Genomic DNA, 14,865 nt, shown 5'->3' with positions numbered 1-14,865 from the left:
ATTAAAACCATTGATTTTCTTATTACAATGTAATGTTCTGCTGGGAAAATGTCAGATCCTCCCTTTACATTCATGTAGATGTTACTTTGAAAACTTTCTGAACATTATTGCACACACACCTTGATCACCAGAGGGATAAGGCATCTCATCAACTGCAAACTGCTCTGCTTCAACCCCAACTTCCCCCAACTTGGGATTCACTGGAACAAGCCAGATCCATGCAGCCTAAAAAACCTAAGTAGCAGCAGCAAATACCACTTCCAGAGGTCCTACGTTCCTGCCCCTACAGGTCAGAGATGTTTTAGTGGCACATGAAGGTCCTGCACAATACTAGGCAGGTGATTTTAATGTTGTGGCTGATCTACAATTCTATTTCATTTAGCAGACGCTTTTATCCAAAGCAACGTAAATCTGAGAATAGATGCAACACAAGCAAGGATTTAGTCAGAAAACTACCTGGATGACTTCCACAGAAAGAAGTTCAAGTGTGATAAGAGCTGGGTTTTTAGTCCTAAAGACTAAAAGGGACTCTGCAGGTCGAACAGTTTCATAACTCGTTCCACCACCAGGGAACCAGAGGACAAGAGTCTAGGTATGAAAGGGCCCTGTTGTGGTGGTTGTATCAGGCGTCTTTTCTTGGCTGATCGTAGTGAGCCTTAAGGAGTGTAGACAATGAGAGAGTTCAGGTCAGAGAGAGTCGTTTTCATTGTCGTTTTGAATGCAAATGGCAGTTTTGAATTTTATGCAGGCAGCAACTGTAAGCCAGTGAAGCAATCTGAACAGCGGGATGACAAGCTGTTTTTGGCTGCTTGAAAACCAGACGTGCTGCTGCATTTTGGATCATCTGCAGAGGTTTGACCGTGCATGCGGGGAGGGCTGCCAGTAAGGGGTTGCAGTAGTCGATGCTTGATATTACGAGAGCCTGTACCAGTTGTGCTGCACGTTCAGACAGGAACGGGCTGATCTTCCTGATGTACAGGGCAAATCAACATGACCATCAGAGCAACAGAGGCCACATGAATCTGACTGAAAGCCAAAGATGCCACACAATCCTACAAATGAATGAACCAAAAGTAAGCAGATTCAATCTTTTATTTTGAAATGAAGCCCACAAACAACATTTTGTGTTCAATTTCAGCCATTTATTATAAAAATCGATCCCAGTTTGTACAGTTTTTAGAAAAGTATCTCTAAAATCACAGACACCCATTCTGTTGGTTAACACAGTGATAAGACATGGCATATCTACGTTTGGTCACATCATCCCTTTCTTTAACATAATCCATCAAACACCTCATACATTATAAAAGACAAATACAAACACTACTTAAATAAATTTAGTATAAATATCTTTGACTATTTTAAAAATTCTTCGACTCTACAACAAATGATTCCCAACTTGGTCGTCATTTCATGAGAGTGTGAACAGTGAGTTGGTCCTGTTTAGTAAAACTATATTCAGTTTTCTTGGATATCGAGGGAATGTGAGAGAACTGAAACAATAAATATTCTGATAATTTAACTTTACAATAAAATGCCGTTTCACTGAAACAGTCAGTTGGACACAGTACAGTACACCTGCTTTAAAATGGCATAATTTATCTGTACAACTCAGAGAATGTAAACAGAGCTAATAGAGAAATGTGTAGAAAAGTGGACCAATTTCCAGAAGAATAGGACTTAACGTAACAGTTTGCAGGAACTTTTTAAAAACAATTTTGCTAAGAAACTACTTCATCGAGTAGGAACTCCAGCCTGGAAGTTTAAGACTCTACATCTTTTCTTTTAGCGTTCTAGCAAATGTGTTAAAAATATAGAGCAGGGCAGCTGACCCAGGATCAGCTGCAGCAGAAGGAATGGGAAAGCGTCTTCAGAAGGAGTTGTTGTTGTTGTGCTCCAGCCGAGCCACCATGGTGGATACCAGCTTCTCCAGCTGCTCGGCCCTCTGCCGGCCCGTCTCCAGGACCTCCTCGTGGTTGGCCTTCTCCTCGCTGTCGTAGTCCATCACCGCCTGGTTGCTGATCAGAGACATGGCGAAGCAGCGCATCCCGGCGTGGCGGGCGACGATTACTTCATGTACCGTACTCATACCTGCACAGAAGACACAGGAAAGGTAAAATACCATACTGCTTTATCCATGTCAGTCTCTGTACTTTACAGTTATAAGTTCTGGCTGGTAAATATACATTGGTCACCCAGGTCATCAGATTGTATTTGATATCGTTAATGCTGATTTAATTACTACTTTAGTGTCTTGTAAGCAATGTTTCAGTGTCTTTACATACATTTCTAATCAAAACATTGTTTTCATATATCAAAAATGTGTACAATAAGATAAGATTTTCTGTCATTCTGTGTCAGTTTTGTGTTACATTTTTGGCCTTTTGCATTTCTTGTGGCCATTTTATGTCTCTTTGAGGTCATTTTCTGGTCAAATTCTGTCTCTTTTTTTTGTCACTTTTTAGTTGTTTTGCATTTATTTGATACCCCTGTGTCTCTTTATGGTCCTTAATTTCACATTGTTCATGGCATTCTGTATCTCTGAGATAATTTTTTGTCATGTGTTATGTTCTGTGTCTTATTTTAGTAATTTTGTCTCCCTTTTTAGTCATGTTGTATTTAGTCATTACCATTTTGTTTCCTACTGGTCATTTATGTCACATTTTATTCAGTTTATGTCACATTTTGGTCATTTTATGTAACATTTAGATCATTTTGTTCCCCCCCCCCCCCCCCCATCTTGTGGCCATTCTGTGAGTTAATTTTCTGTCATAGGTATCACATTCTGATTCTGATTTCTGTCATTTTGAGTCTCATTTTGTGTCCCCTTTTAGGCATTTTCTATTTAATTATTGCCATTATGTCTCTTTGTGGTGATTTTGTTTCACACCTTCGTTGTTATGCATTACATTTTAGGAGCTTCGCATCACATTTTAGTCATTTTATGTCACATTGAGATCATTTTGTTTCACATTTTGGTGATTTTAAATCTATTGTGGCTATGCTGTGTCTCTTTAAGGTAATTTTCTGTCATCTATGTCATATTCTGTGTCTCATTTTAGCTGTTTTGGGTTTATTTGTTGCCATTTTGTCACTTTGTGGTTGTTTTATCATTATTATCATCTTCATATTCCTTCAAACCCTGGTAAACAAAACAACAACAAAGTGAGGAATCAATGTAAAGTTTGATGATTAATTATTTAATTCACTGGATTTGTCACAGCCTCAGGATTTACACGTGCATATTGCATTGCGAGGAGTTTTTGCTTCGCTGACGCCTGCATTGCTACTGTGACAGTTGAACTGATCTGAGCTGTGATACACCAAATACATCCAAGTGGTTATACATCCATTAATGCAGGTATCAGTCTGTGCTTATCATGTCGAGTAGTGTTTTGCGTCAAGCATTATTTTCCAGGGTAACTATTTTGTTTGTTTGTCATGGTGTAGTTCCTGGCTGTTAGTCATCATGTGATTAACTGGGATGATCTGAACTGATCTTTTCAGCTGACAGGATGACTGTACACTTTGTGTTTGTATTTTTATGTTAACCTGAATGTTTGCAGTTGTTCTCTGATCCTCATTTCTTTAAAAAAAAAAAGCTTTTGCGCGTTACTCAAGGCGTTCTGACGGTTAGGGTGAGGTGATGCATCACATCAGAGAAGGTGCTTTCAGGTACAGAAATACAAGTGTGTACATGTACAGTTGGAGGAAAAAAAATGTAATGTCATTTCAGTTCAACATGGTAAACATTTTAATATTCTACATTCATTCCACGTAAAGGGATTGTTTCAAGCCTTTTTTTGGTTTGTTTTGATTATGGCTGGATAGTTAATGACAATCAGAAATCTAGTATCTCAAATTACTAGAATATACACTCAACATTGGGGTGTGGCTCCTTTCCTTTACCACAAATTACTGCATCAGTGGTGCCTTTACAACAAAGACAAGGCTTGAAATATGATACTTTATGTGTATATGTATATGAAAGTTATCAAATTTGAAGTTTTCCTCATTTTTTTGAGCTGTAGGTTGCGATTCAAACACTCACCGACAGCATCAGCGCCTAGCCGGTGCAGCATGCGACACTCAGCGATTGTTTCGAAGGACGGACCTCCGAGCACGCAGTAAACTCCCTCCTTCAGAAAGTCACTGAGGCCCAGGTCCGATGCCACATCGTGTGCCATCTGCCGGAGCTTGCGGTCGTAGGCGTCAGACATGCAGGGGAAGCGGACGCCGAACCTGAAGGGTTGGAGGAGAGTTCTGAGTCAAGTTCAGCCAACAGAAGGAATTTGCACAGTTCTTGCATAATGCTGAATGACTAAAATTGCACTCAGATGACTCATAGAACACTAAAGCAGCAAATCTTTGAGGTTTGGTAACGTGACAGCGAGACGTGAGAAACCTCATGCATCACCGGTTGTGGTGCTTCATGCTGACAAACAGGGTAAACCAGCATTGCATAAGATTATTAGACATCTGACTACATGGGTGGAACATTAGTTTGGTAAAATAAGTAATTCATCAAGGCACTCTGCACCTAATAGATGTAAGCAAACACTGAGTGTTCTGTTGTTCTCCTCTGTAATGACATGAAGCTCCGCTCTGAGGCGAGCAGTTATCCAGTGTTATGTAAAGCTTGCAGCCATCGGAAACAAAAGACGAGTTGGTTGACGCTGAAATCAGATACTTATTGTTCCTCTGAGGCTGAAGAGAGGCATTTTTGTGTAGGAGACTGCAAAAATGCACATAAATTACTGGAAGAAATAAGGCGGCAGGGAAAACTTGGAACAACTGAGTCATTTGAGCAGTGTCAATGTCAACATCGCTTACTTGCAATTTTTCCAAAAATGACTTGGTTTCTTTGAGTTAATCATAAATATTCTGCAATTATGGAATCTTTGAAATGAACTATTTGCAGATTATGCTACTCCATAGCGTGATTTCTAATACTGGAAACTAACATTGACGTGACATTTTCTGTGGCCTCTCTGCCCTACGTTGAACAATCACTGATGCTTATTCTGAGAGCAAACGGAAGCGTCGCCAGGGTACACCACGGTGAGACATGCACTGAGGACGTGCTAATGACTAGTGTGGGTGTTGTGACTGAATAAGGGATTAAAGAAAGCTGCATTAATTATAGATTTTAAAGTTGGAAAGAAAAATTCCCTGTGAGGCTCATTTGTTGCCCATTTGAAAGCACAAAACACAGACTGATCCAGGACTGAATATCTCCCCTCATCACACATCATAACTGTAGTCATATATTGGGGGGAAACTAAACTAAAATACTACTTTCAATACCCATTTCTGTCCCTCCCTCTCTTCAGTACCTACCTGTCGTCGTTGGGTCCTGCCAGCGGGTTGATTCCAGCGAATCCCGGCATGTTGATGTGGTCCTTGATGATCATGACGTCTCCGACTTTGTAGTCCTGGTTGAGGCCTCCGGCTGCGTTGGTCAGGATCATCGTCTCAACGCCCATCAGCTTGAAGACTCGCATGGGCAGCGTGATCTAAAACACACATCCGCACCCATGATTTTAAGATTTAATAACATTGTGAATGAGCACTTTTAGTATTAGAGTTGTAACTGGGCCAGATATAAGAAACCTGACGTGAGGCAAAGACTAAATAAGTGGATAGAAGTGCAAAATATGTGTTCTTTCTCCATGTTTTTGTAACAACATGTCTTTTTCCTAATCTGTGTATCAACTAACAACAAACAGAGCAAACACGGGCATTTCCATGATGGACAATCTGATAAAAGGAGGAGCATGTTACCTCTGCCGTGTCTAGACTCCGTTTGAATTGCTAAAAACTTCCAGCAGATGCTCGACATAATATTTTAAAAGGTGCACAAATCAAACAACTACATATTTTCCTAATCCCCTCTAGTCATATCTAGAACCTGAGATTTACATTTGAAACTCTTAATAGCTGTGTGTGTTGACAATACTCTGGATTAGACGTTTTCATGAAATATACTTTCAATCAAAAAACCTGTCCAACTGAAAACTGTGCACAGGAAAGTCTGTGCATAACACTTTTACCAGGACAATATCTGTGGAAAGACAAGTACAAACAAATGTTAATCTACTTCTACTTTGGAGGTGGATAATGTCTTTGCAGCAAATATCGCAAAACCCTCCATATAAATGTATCTGCGTGGCTTAGTGATATGAAGACTAAGATAGAAAACACTTCTATTGAATGTAATAGCTCCTGTAATTTGAATCATTTAAATTGAACACTTAAAGCTGGTGCAGACTATAGGGCTCCTAAAGTCTTGGAACTTCTACTGTGAGACTCACAGATTATTAGATTATTTTGGTTGCTGAGAGACAATGGTAATATTCAGTTAAACAAAAGTACCGTTTTTTTATCTGATGTCAGATGTATGTTGCTTTGGATAAAAGCATCTGCTAAACAAATGTGTAGAATTGTAGTGTTGCCACCCTCCATCCCCTCCTCTGGTTTCCTGTTCTCTGATTGGATAGAGCTCAATGACCATCTCAGGCTGATCCCCAAGGTGATTTTATTGTTGTTTATTATTATTATTAAGTGCATCTTGCGATTGGTTACGATACAAGAAAACATGTTTGAAAAATGCTGCCATGTCTCAGAGTTGAATTAGACAACATTCTATGCATTGTGAATGCATGTGCAGACTTGAATGCTGCCTCAGACCTCAAGAATTTATCAGAGGCAAACCGTAAACAGTGGATAAATGCAGTCATGTAGTCTGCATCAGCCTTCACAGGTTTAAAATTTCTTTTTTTGGGGATCTATTACAATATGTTTAGATGCTTTAATATTGAAAAGGCACATTATTTTTCTCATATTGTACATTGGTGCAGTACTTCTTCTCACTTTCAGTCTGAAATTCTCTATTTTAGCTCCTGTCTCTTTAAGGCCTCTCACTGAAAAGCCCGGTCTGCTCTGATTGGTCAGCTGGCTCAATGAAAGCAAGACAATGTTGGATAGTCTACTGAGAAAATAATGCTGAACTGAGAGGCTGCTGCTAATTCTTTGTTTGAGGACCAAACTAGCAACTCTGCAGGCTAACAGCAGCCTTATCGATCAATAACTGATTGATCAGTAACACAAAATGAAATCATCGGACATAATTGCTGCTCCAGTGGTGTAGATTATCAACCACTGGTCCTCTGTGAAGCTGTATTAGCACACTTCATCTCAGCAAATAACTCAGAGCTGTGGCATCACAGAAGACTTGTCATGGTGGCACTTAACTGGAAGAACTTCCACATTATTGTTTGTTTTCCAACTGCTGGTAGTTGGAGTGATCGCCTCGTGTTTAACCAGCTACTACAGCTAAACTACAATACATTTTCTGGCATGGATGTGCTTCGTCTTCTGCCTTCGTGGTTAATATCATTTTTAGTCTGTTACACTATTACTGGAAATTAGCAATTAATCACTAATCATTAACATCCCTGGTAACTAAGTAACAGAAGAAAAGCCTGGACGTCAAACATGGTGCTTTCAGGCAGATAATTAATAGTGTTTTCTTTGTTGTGGACTTTGGGAAAATTGCGGACATTTTCCATGCACAAGAAAAGATATATGACACTCTGAAGGAAATTAAAATCTCACAAAAGCCGGATATGGGCTCTTTAAACTAAACCCACTGGTGCAGGTGTTCATCTAGACTCACCTTCTGGATGGGGTAACCCTCGTACAGGTGGAATCTGCCCTGCATGCAAACACACGGCTTCCCTTTAAGCGTTCCAAACACCAGGCGGCCCGCGTGACCGTGCACTGCAACACAAACAAAACACACACAGTTAGATAACAAGTGCATTTAATCAACACCTGCAAACATGTACAAACACATTTACTGCTGTGATTTTCCAAAACAGCTGTGGACTGTGCATACCTGTGCTCCGGGGGAAGTTGGGAATGTCGCTGTACTTGAAGACCTGCGGCTCCTTGAGCATCTCGGCGAGTCCTCCCAACCCTGAACCGCACACGATTCCCACAGTGGGTCGGACCTGAGTGTTGGACATCAGCCAGTCTGCCGTGGCCCGACACTCCTCATAGCTGTCACTGAGAGAGCAAGAAAAACAAACATGAAGCAGACATGTACTATCATGCACTGTAAAGAAAAATATATCATGTTTTACTTTGAACAACTTGCTTTTATTTAACAGAGTTTTTTTGTTTTATTAAATGACATGTATTAACTGATTAAAAAAAAAAAAAAAAAAAAAATCACACAAAAAATATAATTTTATACTAATATCTATAATAAAGGTTAAAAAAACAGACCAAAATTGTAATTGCGGTAATGTTTGCATCAAAAAAGAAATCTATATTTTTTTAAAGTGTAATTTGTTCTATAACATTCAAACATAAAATGAAACAACATTTACTGTATTTAGATCAGAAAAATATATATATTTGCCATTATTTGAAAGGCAAATTATGTATATAAAATAGAAAAATTTATGTAGCAGATTTTTGGCCTTTTTTGTTAAATTATAGATATCTTTAAAAATGACACAAAACAAGGATTCATTTAAATCAGTAAACCCCCTGAAAAATAATAAAATGTCGTACATTCATACATATCAGCTGTTAAACAACAGACCAAAACTGTAAATATTGTTCACATAAAAAAAATCTGTATTTTTACAAACTAATTTGTCTTCTAAAACATTCAAACATAAAATTTCACAACATTTACTGGATTTAGATCAGCAAAAAAACAAACAAAAAAATCAATATATATTTGCCATTATTTGAAAGACAAATTATGAATATAAAAGGACGAAATCAATTAATTTATTTTACAGATTTTCGGCTTTTTTCTTTTTTTCTAAATTACAGTTATCTAGTAAAATGACAGCAAAAAATGATTAATTTAAATCAGTAAAATCACAGAAAAATAATAAAATTTCAATTAGACTTATGTACATGTCAAGTGTTTAAAAAACAGACAAAAACTGTAAATAATTTTCACAATAATCTGTATTTTTCTAGGTAATTTGTTCTTAAAAAAAATTACACAACTTTTACTATATTTAAATTACCAAAAAATATCCTTCTTCCTCAAATATTTGCTATTATTTAAAAGAAATTATATACATCAGTTCACAGATTTCTTTTTTGTAAATTAAAGACGTCTTATAAAATAACAGCAAAAAATGATTAATTTCCACGTTGACAGTAAAAAAGAAATGTTTTAAAAAGCCAAAACTATAAATAATGTCCAATTAAAAAAATCATTGTTTTTTGAAACAATAGTTTGTTCTTCTGCAATGCACGACTATAAAAATATTTACTAGATTTAAATCAGGAAAAAAAATATATATACTTGCTGCCATTTCAAAGAAAAAATTTATATATCAAGAACAGATTTTTTTTAGATAACAAATGCATATTCTCTGTTCCCTGGTAAATTACAAATAACAGCAAATAAAAATCACAGAAAAAAAAGTTTTAATTTACATGCTGATAGAAAAAAACAAACCAAAAAAATGGCCAAAACAAAAAATAATGTTTACATAAAAATAAAAAATAAAGAATCTGCATTTCATATTTTTATTTTACACTTTTTTAGAATGTCTTTTTTTAACTGTGTATGTCCTTTTGGCAGTATGAGTGAGTAACGTGACGAAACATGCATGAGGACACCAAACAAAGCCGTTGGCCTCCACCCTGTGGATTAATTTGTTCCAAAGGCATCAGATGAGCTCATCCTCTTTTCTTTTTTTCTTCAACAGGATGTAGGTGCAGAGTCATGCTGTGCTCACTAACTGGGAAGTAAACAATATCTAATGGACTGTACATCCTGTACACTCACTGGACTGACAGTAATGCCGTTACAAGTACGCGTTCCATCCTGTTTTTTGTCGGGAGTGAACGGATTGAGTTGCACTATTTTGCAAATCATGTTCAAGTGATTCATCAGAAAACCTGAACTGACCTTGCCCATTTGTAAAGTCAACAGTATTTTGCAAACATACCGATGCTCACATTTATATTTTGTTTCAAATTTCTGTATTTGTGAGGAGTGAATTCTCCCACTGACCATCAATCTGCCTTTAGTTCTCACTCTTATCTTGACCATCAGCGCTACATGTCCAACCTGTAAAAGTTGTGAAACTGGCTTGTTTGCAAATTACAACAACAGCAACTACAAACTAAAACAGCACAAGCAACACATATCACACAAGTAATGCTACCACAACACTAAATACAAATTATAGACCCTCCAGAAAAACGCGGGCTAAAATCCTTGATTATGCGAATAAATATGCGGGGTTTTTATGCCATTTTATGCGGGGAAATTGCGGAAAGTTGCAAAGTATGCAAATAGTTGTGAAATATGCAAAAATATGCGCGATTCACCTGCCGTCTGGTCGCAGAGGGATGTGTCCTCTAATCAGACACTGGGACTGCTGCAGGGTTATTGGACTGACAGCCTGTGCTTTGGGAGGGGGAGAAGCTCACAGCAGCACCTGCTGCTTGTTGAAGTAACTGCAGAATGATCCAAGTTTTCCTGTCAGTCTCCAAAACGGCAGAAAAAGTCGCTAGATTTGTGGCTAGTCGCTTTTGACAAAAAAAGTCGCTAGGACGCTTTGGAAAGTCGCTAGATTTAGCGAGAAAGTCGCTAAGTTGGCAACACTGGCGCTGCGCTCCGCATCAGCTCATGCTTCTAGTGTGTGTGTGTGAATGCGCGAACTGATGACGTCAGGCCGGGCGTCACATAAAAACTCACTCACAACTCCATTTATATTGGTTATAGTTTTCTCATTTTATGCGGAAATTGTGAAATCAAGCGGGACCCGCATAGTTCTCTTTTTTTTTCGTGGAAATGTGAGATTCTTGCGGGAATTATGCGCCGTTTTGCGGGGATTATGCGGCCTTTTGGGAAATAATTGACCCCGCATAATCAGCGGCATTTTGGTGATTAATGCGGGAATTCATGCGATCGCATAATCGCGTTTTTCTGGAGGGTCTAAAGTTAATTGAACTTTACTGACACATTAGCTGTATATAAACTTAGCAAGTTCATACTGTATATTCCGTTAATACTCTGTCATATTGCATGCACACTACTGTTCAGAAGTTTGGGGTCCCTTAGAAACGTTCTTATTTTTGAAAGAAAAGTTGTTTTTTTCAGTGAAGATAACATTAAATTCATCAGACATACAGTCTAGACATTGCTAATGTGGTAAATGACTATTCTACCTGGAAACAGATGATTTTTAATGGAATATCTACACAGGGGTACAGAGGCCAGTTTCCAGCAACCATCACTCTTGTGTTCTAAAAGTACATTGTGTTAGCTAATCATGTTGAAAGGCTAACTGATGATTAGAAAACACTTGTGCAATTATGTTAGCGCATGAATAAAAGTGTGAGTTTTCCTGGAAAACATGAAATTGTCTGGTTGACCCCAAACTTTTGAACAGTAGTATACATAACGTCTACATCTTAGAAACTTGTATATCTTGCTTGCATGCACAGTGTACACTATTCACACTGTATTTATATATCTCAGCACCCTTATACTGCCATTAAAGTTATTCCACTTTCCATATTTCAGATTGTCTGAATGTAATTTCAGTCTCCAACTGCACTTTTACTGCTTTATTTGAACTTCCTGTAAGATGCTAAACTAGATTTGGTTGTCTTGGTACTCAGTGAAATGACAATAAAGTTGAATTCAGTCTAATCTGATCTAAAAATCATTTTGCCCACATCTAGCCCGAGACTCTTGGACACAAAATGAGCCCTCAGCAGCTTCTTCTGACACATTTTACCCCAGAAGCTCATAAGTATTTCTACACTGGTGTTCAGTTCTTGAAAATATATTGATGCAAAAGGATCTAACTAAGTTCTTTAGTTCATGTGGCCCCTGAACTAAAATGACACCCCTGCTCTATAATAAGTGCAGTATCAGAAATGTAGCACTGTTGCTCTGTTTAAGTGTATTTCTATTTGCGTCCTACAGTTGGGTACATTATCCATGCTGCCACTTGAAAGCTGTACATAGTCTTAATTATATCTTTACTTTTAGCCATACTGTGCTTTTCTTGTCATCTTTAATTTATGATTTGTTCCTGTATCATAAATTTCCAACAGCATGGAGGTTTTGTTGCTAAATTCAGTCAGTGCCAAACCTTAAATCTAACTCCAATCCTGACCCGAGACAGTTTTTAAAGAAGTGAGCTGCTCTCTAACTCGTGAGTCAAAAATGACCCAGTGAGGCCGTTCGTTTTCTTGCAATATCTTTGTAATCAAAAGTTTTTATCATTCCATATTCTAGCTATTTCTCAAAAACATGTTTTTGATATAATTTCATTAAAAGTTCCCTTTTTCTCTTTTAAAGAAATTTTAGTATTTGTATTATCACCCTAAATTCTTTATCACTGAAAATTTCCTACAAGGAGGTGATGAAGTACACAAACTCGGAGGGACGGTGATTAGCAACAGCTGGAGGAGAAGAAAATTGACAAATGGACATTCTTCTATTGCTGTTCTGTGTAATATTCTTCTTTTTCGATGATCAAAATGTTCAAAATCTGTTCTAAAGTGAAAAATAAACATATTTCAAACATGAAATCATTCTTGTGTGGACAAAAATATAATACAAACAATAACAAATGATTATTCTGAATCAAAATGATAAAAATGGAATAAAAACACACCGATTCCTATATTTTTGACCCACTTATGGAAGAATGTGGGGTCCCATCACTGAGGGCAGTGAAAGTCTCCAATCTGAGCCGATGGAAACTTCTTTGGGCTCATATTAATTTTCTGGTATTGAAAGGGTAAAGGAAAGCAAAGCAAAAAAGCAACTGTATGTGCATTAAGAAACATAAAATCTTCCCTGTATCCAACATTAAAAAAACAGAAAAAGAACAAAAAAGAATACTCCGTCTATTCGGTGTTAATGTTCCTGCGCTCTTTGGCTGACCTACTCATTTTATGTGCTGATGGAAACCCTCTCTGGATGCCAGCTGTGGCTGATTCACGAACACCTCACTTTGAGCCACATGTGGGCAAATGGAAAAACACAAAAGGTCTCAGCTCGGGAGCCTGAATCCCCCTCCTGAGCCGCTGATGGGTCACCGGGCTGGTCTTGACGTCACGGTTTTTTCTTTTTATCATTCCATCCCGTGAATAAGCACATCGTGGGGTTTTCCGCGCCTTATTGCGTTATTAATAGATTCCCCTAGAAGACTTCTCTTTTAATGCCTAAACACACCACATGAGGCGGACAGGTGTGTAAAATGAATGGCGTTACGCGCGCTTCTTAAGCTGTTTTTAATTAAGACCAGTGTAATTAAAGGGGCCTCTGTCTATTTTACTCTTTAGATGTGGACACAAACTCCATTCATGAGATTTTCACCACAGTTTCACCACCTCCACATGTAATACGAGCGATGGAAACCCGGTAGCAGCCTCAACATCTAATGTTCAGTTACAAGCAGATAAAATCAAACATGTAGCGTCAGAAAGCAAATTTTAGTCTCAGAAAGGTGTTTTTTTTTTTTTTTTTTTTTTAGTCTAGAATCAGAATATTACAATAAAAACTCACCCGGTGACAAACTCGGACATGGAGAGCATTGAGAGAAGATGCAGCAGGTTGTTCCGCGATTCAATCTGTGAGCGATTATCCGGCTTCCTGATGGAGGGGCCGGTTTTAGGTTTTACCCTCCACCCTTTCACCACGCTGCGGACATGTCCCCCTGTACGTCACAGCAGCGGAGCCTCTGATTGGTCGCAGCGCAGGCGTTGTTCGATTGCGCCTCTCACACGATGCTGGTAACTCTGGTGGGGGAAAAAAAAAAAAAAAAAAACTCTGGTGGTGCGTTCAGGAGCCTCATGAAACAAAGAAGCGGGAGGAAAGTGTCTGTGTGGCAATTCTGACAGTAAATACGAGGTAGGTTTTTCCCAAAGCAACTGCAGTAGTTATCTGTCTGTTTGCCATAAATTGACACAAATTGAAACTGCTGAGGTTTAAACTGTCTAGCAGAGCTTCAGGAAGTAACTTTACCTGGAATTTGTCCGATTTGTGATTTAAATTACGTTGAATTTCATGTTTTAAAGAAAATCTGGCAGCAAAAAGGTGCCAGAAAACATGAGCTAAAGACGTCAGAATACGTGCTGCAATGGTTACACTCTGTTGAAATGATAAAAAAATATACATAAATATCGGTCACACATTGTGAAATTTTTGTAAAAACAGGTTTTTGATGTGGACAATATTTACAGTTTTGGCCTATCTTTAATTTACCAAAACAGAGTAAATGTGTAAAATAACAGTTAAATGTATTTATAATTTTTCATATTTTTAAAATACACAACTTTTTTTCAAATAACAGAAAATATAAGTTCAAGAAGAGGGTTTTTGGTGATTTAAATACAGTAAACAGCATGTCTAATTTTATAGTCAAATATTGTAAAAAAGCAAATCATCATTTATAAAAGTACAGATTTTTTTATGCGGACATTATGAACAAGTTTTTGTTTTGTTTTTTGGTTTTTGATAGTGAACATGTAGATCATTACTTTTTTGGTGATTTTACGAGAAATTATGTCATTTCACAAAACAAGTCAGAAAATTACGGACCACTTTTCATCTTAAATATAAATTTTTTCTTTCAAATAGCAGCAAGTATCTGTGAAATGATATCTACGACATGTTTAATATTGCTACTTTGTGTAAATATATAGACATATTTTATATACAAATACACAATGTAATTCAAGTTAAATTCTAATTAAGTTATTTAAATGCACCACGAACGTAGCACATCACATAAACCAAACATCTTAAAGAGACTCTTAGTGAGATTATTATTTCCCTCTAAAATGAAAATT

At 37.6% G+C, this 14,865-nt stretch overlaps 1 protein-coding gene across 1 annotated transcript; it reads right to left on the bottom strand.

The window, feature by feature from the left end:
• Positions 1-1,078: 1,078 nt before the first annotated feature.
• On the bottom strand, positions 1,079-13,721 carry LOC110967122 (purine nucleoside phosphorylase-like). The gene is made up of 6 exons (XM_022216637.2): positions 13,580-13,721; positions 7,901-8,070; positions 7,679-7,782; positions 5,341-5,516; positions 4,052-4,242; positions 1,079-2,091 (listed from the first exon to the last, which is right to left on the bottom strand). Exons 1-6 carry the CDS (start codon positions 13,606-13,608, stop codon positions 1,871-1,873), a joined length of 891 nt encoding a protein of 296 aa, XP_022072329.2. The 5' UTR covers positions 13,609-13,721; the 3' UTR covers positions 1,079-1,870.
• Positions 13,722-14,865: the final 1,144 nt, after the last annotated feature.

This window comes from Acanthochromis polyacanthus, chromosome 9, assembly GCF_021347895.1.
Source record: "Acanthochromis polyacanthus isolate Apoly-LR-REF ecotype Palm Island chromosome 9, KAUST_Apoly_ChrSc, whole genome shotgun sequence".
Taxonomy (NCBI): Eukaryota; Metazoa; Chordata; class Actinopteri; family Pomacentridae; genus Acanthochromis; species Acanthochromis polyacanthus.
Note: the sequence above shows the minus strand (reverse complement) of the source record. Positions and strands in the feature narration are given on the sequence as shown.

Bases quoted from the DNA above. Each gene is read 5' to 3' on its own strand.
- LOC110967122 (XM_022216637.2), bottom strand. From the start codon at position 13,608: ATGCTCTCCATGTCCGAGTTTGTCACCGG. The intron at 8,071-13,579 runs GTGAGTTTTTAT...TTGCTCTCTCAG, and splicing joins ATGTCCGAGTTTGTCACCGG to TGACAGCTATGAGGAGTGTC. The intron at 4,243-5,340 runs GTAGGTACTGAA...CCAACCCTTCAG, and splicing joins GCAGGACCCAACGACGACAG to GTTCGGCGTCCGCTTCCCCT.